Source organism: Dunckerocampus dactyliophorus, chromosome 5, assembly GCF_027744805.1.
Source record: "Dunckerocampus dactyliophorus isolate RoL2022-P2 chromosome 5, RoL_Ddac_1.1, whole genome shotgun sequence".
In the NCBI taxonomy this organism is placed as follows: domain Eukaryota; kingdom Metazoa; phylum Chordata; class Actinopteri; order Syngnathiformes; family Syngnathidae; genus Dunckerocampus; species Dunckerocampus dactyliophorus.
The window spans coordinates 5,243,362-5,254,271 of record NC_072823.1 but is presented as its reverse complement, the minus strand read 5'-3'; the positions used below and the strand labels follow the sequence as shown (position 1 = coordinate 5,254,271).

General features: G+C 41.9%; 1 protein-coding gene across 1 annotated transcript in view; it reads left to right on the top strand.

Moving 5' to 3' along the window:
- The first annotated feature begins 9,336 nt into the window (after positions 1-9,336).
- LOC129181707 (protein arginine N-methyltransferase 8-B) overlaps positions 9,337-10,910 on the top strand; it is a 37,209-nt gene continuing 35,635 nt past the window's right edge. Inside the window, exon 1 of the mRNA XM_054777242.1 lies at positions 9,337-10,062. Coding sequence (XP_054633217.1) covers positions 9,994-10,062 — 69 coding nt within the window. The 5' untranslated portion in view covers positions 9,337-9,993. The remainder of the gene's footprint in view (positions 10,063-10,910) is intronic.

The window sequence follows — 10,910 nt, the reverse complement described above, 5'->3', positions numbered from 1 at the left end:
GGATGGATGGATGTTAATAGCAGGGATGTCATATTGGCATAACAATTTTATATTGGTTCCATCGGTATGTTTTTTTCTGCTGATAATGATATTGGCGCTCGAGTGATAATGTCGTGCTGCACACCGAAACAAGCTTTCTAGCTCAATATGTCCCCAATTCGGAATTATTTCCAAGTTGTGCCTTTGCAATGTGCAATGACTGTAAAGCACTGCGACTTGTAATCTAATATCACACCTCAGGAAAATCACTTTGAGTCAGACGTGCTGAATGAGCAAAGTTTAGAATGTCACTGATTGTATTAGTTTAGTGCTTCATACTTTGCATTTTCCTTTGTTCTAATACGGATCTTTGTGCTAGAACAAAGGAAAGCGCAAACTATCTCTGTTGGGCATCTCTGTGCGGAGTTTGCATGTTCTTCCCGTGCATGCATGGGTTTTCTCAGAGTACTCCAGTTTCCTCCTACATTCCAAAAAATGCATGATAGGCTAATTGGAGACACTAAATTGTCTCCAAAAGGTATGAATGTGAGTGGGAACGGTTGTTCAGTAAATTTTTCTATAACTTACATTGCATATTGCTGTATTTGTCTTATTTTGCAGTGTTTATTTGTGAAACGCATCCAAAGGCATCGCAGTAAAAGAAGCATAATACGTTTCTTATATCAATAGTGATTCATTAAACTCACGACTTCACTTTTGTCTTCAGAATGTGGAAGACAAACTCTGCTCTGTTTCAGTGGGATAATGGCATCAGGCTTGGCCGTTGAAGACTATCACATATTGAGTAGATTTTGTAGTATCTTTAGGGTCATTATTCACCAGCACAGAAGTGCTGCCCTCTCCGTTTATTAGGATTAGGCTGAATGTGAACAGAGTATACCCTTATACACCTCACAATTCATCTTGTCACATCATCAATAAACACCAGTGAGCCCATCGCATTTGCCGCAGTAAATATCATAACATTGCCTCCACCATACTTGATACAGGATGTGGTGTGCTTTGCATCATTAGTTGTGCCTTTAACTCTCCATTCTTTGAATCATTCTAAATGCTTTTCTTGAGTTCAAAGACTTACGGTATACAGCAGTCTTATATATTGGGTCTGGATACACAGTGTATATTGTATGTATTTTTTTTTTGCAAAAAGCCTTCAACATAGTCACCCAGTCACTTACCTAGGCTGTCTGCACATACTTTTGATCAATGGAAGGTGGCCAAGCCAAGAGTATCATCGCACAATCACACCAGAACAGACAATCTGACAATCTGCAGTACTGTTTGGATGCAATATTAACAACTAATAAATGTCTAAAAAAGGTTTGCCTCGTACCATTTTGATTATTTATGCTCCATCTGCCTGTGTGATCTACACTAGCACTCTGCTGTTTTACAAGATGAACCTTAGAAGGCCCGTTGTACATCAATCTGCGCTTTGTGCTTCCCCTTTCCCTTTAATGAGATCAGCGATGATAAACAAGCACATACACAAGCTCTTAGAAAACACATAAAAGCTCATTATGACTCATAATGAAATGTAGTTACTCGTTAAATGCATTAATACTGAAAAGGCTTTTTTTCAGCTGTTTTTGTGAGCACTGAAAAGTAGTTAGAAATGTGTTACCTATTTGTTTCCGTCAAGGGAAAATCTCCTGCTAGCTCCATAATAGATGAGAGATGATACGAGTTCTTCGAGAATAATGAGAGGTACAATTTAATAAAACTTGCATACAAGGAGACGAGGGCCGCACAGTGGCCGAGTGGTTAGCATGTTGGCCACACAGTCAGGAAACATGTTTGTCTATATGTGCCCAGCCAGCCAGCCTCTTGCCTGGTGTCAGCTGGGATAGGCTCCAGCATACCCCCACGACCTTAATGAGGATAAGCGCCATAGAAAATAGATGGATGGCAATTGACGAATCAGACACGAATCAGTACAACCTGAACGGACAACTTCTAGAGAAATGTCTAACTTCTCATGCTGAAATGTTAGCTAATAAGTGAAGGGAAGGAGAACGCAGACTCACATGCCCAGACACCCAAGGCTATTTGAATCAGGAGTCGAGCATATGGAGGACGTCTACACGAAGAACTCTATTATAACATAAAATCATATGCTGGCATCTGAAGAAGGCTAGAACACGAGGAAAGCTACTAATAAAGCACATCTGCTTCACTATGAGGAATCGTTTTATAAGTGCAAACATAACGCATTTTTCTAACAGTTCCAATACACACAAAAATTGCCATTGATGCAGCTATAAGACTAGCTGTGTAAAAATGCATCAGTTTTGTGCAGCTATAAGGTAGCATAAAATACTCCCCACTATGATTCTATGCGGTACCACTCCACTGCAAGCTACTGCCAAAATAAACATGCATGTTAAGTGCACTCTCAATGGAAGCTCAGCATTATTATCTTTGCAACGGTATCATTTTTTTTGATAGAGCTCCTGTATTATCTTAGCAGACCCCATTCAGTGCATCCGGCCTAATCTGACCACATTGTTAATAGCTATATAAGTAGAGTCAGCATGATCAATCACTGTGCAAATGATCCATTGAAAAGTTTAGTTCTCCCGAAAATGCCTTAGCAGCATTATTAACAGCCAGTGGTCGTGTTTCTGGGTTTTTCAATGGCCCACTTCCATGCTGAGAGTACTGGTGCCGCCAGGTCATTAAATATGGATCCTCTCTCCCCAGCGTTTCGCTACTGGAGAGTTAAGCTAGGAACGTGTGGGAGAGATAAGAACAGTAGACAGGAAGAAATGAGAGGAAGGATCGAGTGGGAGATTTCTCATTAAGCCTGCTTACTTTGGAACTTTGTGATGACTGTAGTGTCTATGTTGCATACACTCAACAAAAGTATAAATGCAACACTTCTGGTTTTACACCCATCTTTCATGAGCTGAAGTCAAAGGTGTAAAACCTTGTCTATGTACAGAAAAGGCCTATCTAGCTCAAATATTGTTTAAAAAAAATCTGTATAAATTTGTGTTTGCCACCATTCCTAATTCGTCCCCCTCACAAGTGTGGCATATCAAGATGTTGCTGAAGCAGTATGATTATTGCACAGGTGTGCCTGAGGCTGGCCACAATTAAAGGCCACTCAAAAACGTGCATGTTTACTGTATTGGGGGGGCGTAGTAAGAAAACCAGTCATTATCTCATGTGATCACCATTTGCCTCACACAGCGCAACACATCTCTTTTGCATCGAGTTTATCACATTGTTGATTGTGGCCTGTGGATGGAATGTTGGTCCAGTCCTCTTCAGTGGCTGTGCAAAGTTGCTGGATATCGTCAGGAACTGTAACTCGCATCCAGAGCATCCCAAACATGTTCAGTGGTTGAAGGGCGGGTGTGATTACACATGGTCTGCGGTTGTGAGGCTGGTTGAATATACAGCAATCATTTGTTCCAGACTTGACCGTGAAAAGTGAAGTTCCGCGAAATAGGATTCCTTATTTATAAATTGAATATTTTTGGAGTTAGAGCATAGAAAACCTGTTTACGACCGTCTAAATACATTTTTTAAACATTCTTAGAGCCCTCTAGACATGAAATAACACCCCTATTGTCACATTTAGCATCACTATTGCAACAACACATCATCAGTAGGCAAAAACTAGACAGTCATACCCAATATACAGTAGTAGACAAAATAAAAGGTAATAAGCCATTTAAGACATAAATAAGACTCATGCTCGTGTGTTACAATAAATGTGTTCCCTAGGGGACCTGAAAAAAAGGAAGTGATGTCAAGGGTTCACAATTGAGTTTCAGTTTTGTGTGGGTTACAGCCGCAAAAGTAGCCCATGTTTTTATTCAGGATTTTTATTAGGGATTATTGTGCCTGTTGTGTGATCATTCAAACCTGCAATAAAAGCCTGTTGTTCTGGCCATCAAGCCTGATGCTTGTGTGTCTCATCGCACATGACAGTAACACTACTGAATACTACATTTATGCATATTTTTGACGAACAATAAGTTGTATTCAACCGCAAAACAGCATGATTATATACTTTTGAAAAACTGTGATAGAGAAATGCAAAGCGCAAAGTGGCGAGGGACGACAGTACTGCCAAATTCTCTGAAGCGCCTTTGTAGAGAAATCAACATTCAATTCAATTCAATTAACAGGCAACAGCTCTGGTGGACATTCCTGCAGTCAGCATGCCTATTGGACGCTCCCCCAACACATCGTGTGGTAAAACTGCACATCTTGGAGTGGCCATTTATTGTGGCCAGCCAAAGACACAAATGTGCAATAATCAGGCTGTCTAATCAGCGCACCAAGAAAAACCTTTGAGTTCAGCTCATAAAAGATGGGCGCAAAAAAACTGTTGCGTTTACATTTTTATTGCATGTTAGCCACCCTGCCATTGACTTAGTCCATGTGCAATCATGACTCAACATTTAATCAGTAACGGACCAGACAGTAGCACATTCACACACTCTCGAGGTCCAAATTACCAGAGACATCTGTTAAATCTGAGAGCAAATGCTGTACTGAAGACATAATGCCCCTCATTATTCATCTAATTACACTGCGAGACCTCAATTTGACTCACTGAGTTTGGTGGAAAGGCAGAAACAAAGTTTGTGACTCAGTGCCGAGTTTGCAAAAACATATTTCTTGTGGATTTCCTCTGTGGTAGCACAAATCACATCAGGAACTGAGTTATTGTATCAGAGTTATTGTAGAAGTTGTGATCCGTTGAATATAGTGTAGTATAACCTTTCAGACCAAGATCCCTGGTCTGGCCTGTGAACCGCCGCAAGATCTAACATGTCAACCTTTTCTCCATGTGCCTTTTGCGCTATTTTCACCATTTTTGTTGTTGCAATGACGAATGAGCCACAAGCCGCAGATGGCGCCTAAGCATGACTTTGACCACCCCTACTTTTGTGGCTGTTCGTCGGCGTCGGGCTTGTGGTGTTGGCTCCATGAACAAACCACACTCTGTTTCGCTGGTTGGCTTGTTGTGGGAGAGCGATGGTGGTTAAGGAGAGAGGGGCTGGTCGAGGAGTGCGGGGCTGCTCAATGTGTTACAACAGTCAGCCCTAACCAGCGGCGTCACCGCAGATTTTTTTTATATTAGTTGTTATATTGTTATATTGTGCCTTAATTCAGAGGTAGCAAAGGTAGATTTGAGCCATATTAACGTGCAAAAACTACTGTTGTGTGTGTGTGTTGCGTGTTGCGGTCAGGCAACCTGGTGTGTGTGCGATGGTACGTCCCGCCGGGTTTTGGGGCCTGGGCTCCTTGCTGGGGCTTACGGCTTTCGAACATTCTTGCGACTGACCAGCAAAGTCTTAAAGATCGACTGCTGGCTCATGATGGACAGGTTTGGCGACCCCTGTAGTATAGAGATCTGCATATTACTTGAAGGGAAAAAAATCCTAAAAAGCAGACGCTACACACGGAAAACGCCATTAATGCAAATAACAAAGCACATGACAGAATGACAATTATTTTTTTCTCAGCTCGAGGTGTTGCACACACACACGCACATAAATGAAGTGATTCTACTTGATGCAGCAACATGACCCTCGGTGCATGATCTTAATGAGCTTTATCTTGCAAACAAACAGCCAGCAATGTTGTTTAACTTGCATCGTGCTCAACTTTCTATATTGGTTTATCTCTGCAACCGATTCATTCACTCGCCATGATTTCCCAGTGGGTATGATTTCTTCTAAACCCAATCAAATCAGAAGTCACGGCTTAACCACCTTACACCATGCACAATGTCAATGTCAGCTGGACAATCACAGAGAAACGCATGGCTACATGGATGGCTGGCCAATAAAAGACATGTCTTGCTTTGTCCGAATTTGACATAGAAACAAAATAAAGGTATGCTGGATGAATGGAATGTTTCCAGTATGTATTAAATGAGACTTGCTGGCAATTGAAGTAAAGAGGTAACCTTTGAGTACTTTATTTGCAGAAGTACAACCCAATCACTTCCTTGTGTTCCTTATGCATGTGCTGGGGTGTAGAAGTCCATCTCATAATGTTCATGTAAAATGAAATAGGCGGTGTAAGCCTAATTAAGCTTTGCACAGCTGCACTGTTCTCTCAAAGATAATGAACCCCTCTCATGTGCTCACGCTTATGCAATTTAAAAGCATTCCTGCTGTAGGCCTAACTCTGACAGAAGCAATGAATTGTTATCATTCATAGCGTTTCAGAAGAAAGGTATTTTGAGCTGCACTAAGCCGTGCGATGATAAAAAAAAAAGTGACACCGCACAGGGAGGTAATAGATGAGATATCAGTGCATCTTTTACTCTCTTAAAGAGAAGCTCTGACACAATGACAAGACAAAGACAAGTCCTCTCCTGCCATTGTCAGGCGTTCACAGCTCATTAGTCAAATAATTAGACTGGGGTCAAAGAGCGTCCAAACGGTAATCTGTTTGAGTCACGAAGCATTTTCATGATGAAATATTTATGCTCAAGTGGTCCGGTGCAAATTAGTTCATCACTTTTCATTTTATTTACCTGACATGAGAGTATTCCTCCATTTTCTTCATTGACATATGATGGCCCAAGGTAAGGGTGAAAAGTACAGCAGCGGGATGGGTTTCAATGCTTTTGCCGTCTTCCTGCCTGGTGATTGTCTGCCTACTCTCTCTGCTGAATAATGAAACAAGTGGTGAGTGGTGTGGGCGGGAAAGAGGGATGGCCTCTACTTAAAATAGACTCCAGTCCACTGCAAAAGTCGAGTACTTCAGAGACGAGATATAGGAGCATCAGTACTGCAGAGTAAGAATAGTTAAGGCAACAGTATGTAATCACGCCCCTATTGAATAAGGGCTGCAGAATCATAAAAGGTAGAATCGTAATCATTACTATTCATTGGCTTAAGCTGACATGTCTGTCGTATTTCTTTAGCTTGAGGTTTCCATCTATCTACCTATTTCTTTATCCGATCCTATCATGAGCTAAAGCTTATCCCAGCTGACTTAAGAAAAAATTGGGGGTACATCCCGCACCGGTCGCCAGTCAAACACAGGCACGCCATTCACACTCTGAGTGGGAATCAATGCCATGCACGAAAGTAAGCAAACGTCAACGCTATCAGTGACCTGCCTGAAGTTTGTTCAGTACAACATTTTCAGAAGACATTTGCTCCAAAAAGAAATTACACCTCCAAAATGCGTAGCACCAACTGCCTGATGCAACACAAGATGTCAGCATGTTGCACAAGCCTGTACAGTTCATCACAAGACCTCAGTTCTCCCAACATTACATGAACTTTTTGGGCTTTTTGTGTTTTGACGCTTATTCCAGACATGGACCTGCTCCAAAAGAGATAACTCGTGGAGAGGATGACTGATTTTGACATAACCAAAATTAAAACCTGAAATGAGCCATTGTTTGCACATTTACATGTGACTTCAGCCAGAGTCGTACGGAGAAAGAACGACTGTATAGGATTCCTACGGCAGTTTGTTGACATTGTTCTCAGTGCATTTTCTATCTGACAGCTTCTCATAGAAGGCCTTTTTAACGCAGACACTCACATAGCACAATCAGAGTTGCACAACAGTTATATGTGACTGGAAGAGGCAGACACAATAGATGCATTGTTCTCACTCACACAAGCTGAACTCTCATTTCTACACAAGCTACACAAATCATAACGCCACGAGCAACCCCATTGTGTTCAACACAAAATATTCCAAAATAAAGGGTGCAATTTAACACATGCAAGTTAACTTGAATCAATAGTTCTATAGGCTAGATCACAACCGGACGTGCAATTTTTTGGTCCGCTGCGTTCTCCAAATCGCTGCATTTTTCAATCAACTAAATTTTTGGAAAATGTAGTTGTGGTGACCACGAAGGAGTAAGATCTTGACACGCATGGAGGATGTACGAAATACCCGAATGTGCGTAATTACGTGCGCGGAGTGCATGTCTGGTGCATGACACACCTAGGAGTCCGCATGCAATGTGCAAAAAAATTGACATTAAAATTGACAGTCTGACACTAGCAAAATGTACGAAAGACACATGTTGGCCGTACGGACGACACACGAAGATGTACGAAGTGCGAAGTTTGTCTTGCAACCTGAAAAAAATGTAAGTGCCTGTAGTTTGTTTGACATGACAGAGAAAACTCATTTCGGCCGCTTGTACCCGCAATCTTGTCCTTTCGGTCACTAGCCAAAGCTCATGATCATAGGTGAGGGTAATAGGAACGTAAATCGACCGGTAAATTGAGAGCTTTGACTTTCGGCTCAGCTCCCTCTTCACCACAACGGACCGATGCAGAGTCCGCAATTCTGCAGATGCCTCACCACTTTGCCTGTCAATCTCACGTTCCATCCTTCCCTCACTCGTGAACAAGACCCCGAGGTACTTAAACTCCTCCACATGGGGCAGGATCTCATCCCCGTCCTGGAGATGGCACTCCACCCTCTTCCGGGGGAGAACTTGGAGGTGCTGTCTGTCATTCCTGATACTTACAAACATGTGATTTAAAAAAAAGTTTTCACTTTTAATAAATTAGCAAACCTTTTTAAACATTTTTTAAAAATGAAAATTTGCCATTTTGTGCTTATAATCCACAGAATTTGACTGTTTATTGGCAGAACACTCATTGGTAAAGCTTGACTTGCACAGAAAGTAGTCAGAGGCAACCTTCAATTAGCTTGAGAAGGTGTTCTTCATAAGAAGTGAATCAGAGGACAGGAGTTGGTCAACCTAAATGCCTACCTCCATTTATGGTGCAACCAAAAATGACACAACAAGTAACCCACAAGGCATGCTGGGAAGCACATGTGCACACTTTCCGGAACGGAAAGGAAACAAGCATGCGTTGCAGGTTATAAATTAGTATAAAATAGTATTGTTTTGCATGTTTATTACTGCGTAAGCATTTATTTTGATACCTGCGTAGTCTGTGTGGTGCATTGTGTGTTGTTATTTTTGGTTGCACCGTGAGTGAGGCAAGTGTTTGGTTTGATGACCTCCTGTTGGTTTGTGTCAAAATAGATGGTTATGGGCGTCTCAATCACTCACATTTTCTTGCGTTTTGCAAGTGAAGTGATGCACTGTACATCAGCCAGGACTATCTAATTACATTCAGTACAGAATGGCGCCTTTATAAAGATAATAATGTTCATGTGCGTATAAAATCGTTCATGCATTTGTTTAAGAGAGTGAGGGTAAGACTAGGGGTGCAATACCCCCTGGCGCTGCCAACTCATAGACGCCACTGCAGGCTGATGCGCCTATGCTTGTGTCAACTGATACTTAAAAGAGACGCGAGGGACAAACGTGTGCAGACGGTTTCATCCTTGCAGTGAACAGAGCGAATGAAGCATAAAAATATATCACCTATTTAAAAAATTATTATTATGAACGCATCAGACGAAAAGGCAGGACCGCGGTCACTTGGTGCGATGACCAACTAGAAGTGAACTATAATGCAAAGGAACACGCGCGTTAACGCGATCACTCATTATGATTTCCGTGCATGTAGTCAGCGGTGGGTGTGTGCGCTGTGTGAGGTAACAGCGCTGTTACTATTTTTAGAAACAACGTTGCGGTAGTGGAATCAATCAAAGTAGGATGGCATTCACTGGCAAGTGCTGCTGATGCTTTCTTGTGCCTCCTGCACATCTCCTGCACATCTCCTGTACACTTGACCACAATGGGACAGGATGTTGCCTGACGTGTTTTCAGCTCATCTGATGTGTGCCTGTCGTTTTGCAGTGGGGGAGAACACAGGTGGATGGCAAACTTTTTCACCATGGAATCTGCACGACTTCATGGCGACAACACGTTGCCCGCTTTTGGAAGCCGGTGTAGTTTTTTCTTGCAGTTCCTTCACGTTGCATTTCGGAATGCAAATGGTGACTATTCAATGACAAACAACTAAAAGGAGACTGAAACGCGAGGAAGGTGCACGCCGTTCCCGTTTTTTGATCTCATCTGTCAAGTGTCAAAAATATATATATTTTCTGGCTCTTATGGGAATTAAGCACTCGTCCCGTTGCATGCTCCTCAGGAGAAAAATGGCGGATTCTGAGAGCAATGAGGTGAGTAAGTGTCTTTTTTTTCCTTCTCCAAAATCATTGCACTTAGTTGTTTGGACCTTGAGAGCCAGATGTGCCCTGCAGCCCTGCTTAGAGTGTGAAAGTTGCAGCTCAGACAAAATGTCTAAAGCAAAAAAAAAAAGGTTGCTTCAATCCCTGTAAACTTGTATTTTGTGAGTGTTTTTCATAAACACCGTATGGATAGCCCTGTTGTAGCAACATTTCCAGTAACTGAACAAGGCTCTTTGTTTTATTTTTTCACACTTTGAACATCTGGCCATGTTCATACCATGCATGCAAATTTGGTAATTAAATGTATGAGGATAGATAAGGTACACCTATGTACCAGAGAGTACCTATACTAACAACACGTTTACTGTTATGGTTTCTATTTTTGTAGTCTGCTGGAACTGCAATGCATCACACATTTCTTTTCAACAAAGTCAGTAGGGGTAGGCTCCAGCGCACCGACTGACCCTGAACAGGCTAAGCAGTTAAAAAGGAATGAATGAGAGGTGCAAAATACCATGAACTCCTCGCGTATCCATGAGAGTGTACCATATTGACGCTGAAGTCTATTCTCATTGGCCTTCACTTGCGCTGTCCAAGGTGCTGCAGCACCTTATGGAACACTGCAGCATCAGACGGAACACACTAGAGAATGTCATGTGTCAGGGAATTAAGCAGTTTTACAGTAAGACAAAAGGTCGCTAAACTATTTATTTAAAACCACTCCTCCATTCTGCATTTTGATCTACAACTCATCAACGTCATGTTTATCAAGTGAGGGCAAAGGAGGGGGTAAAAGGTGTTGTCTTCTTGTTATATTTATTGCTTTTCATATATAGTAT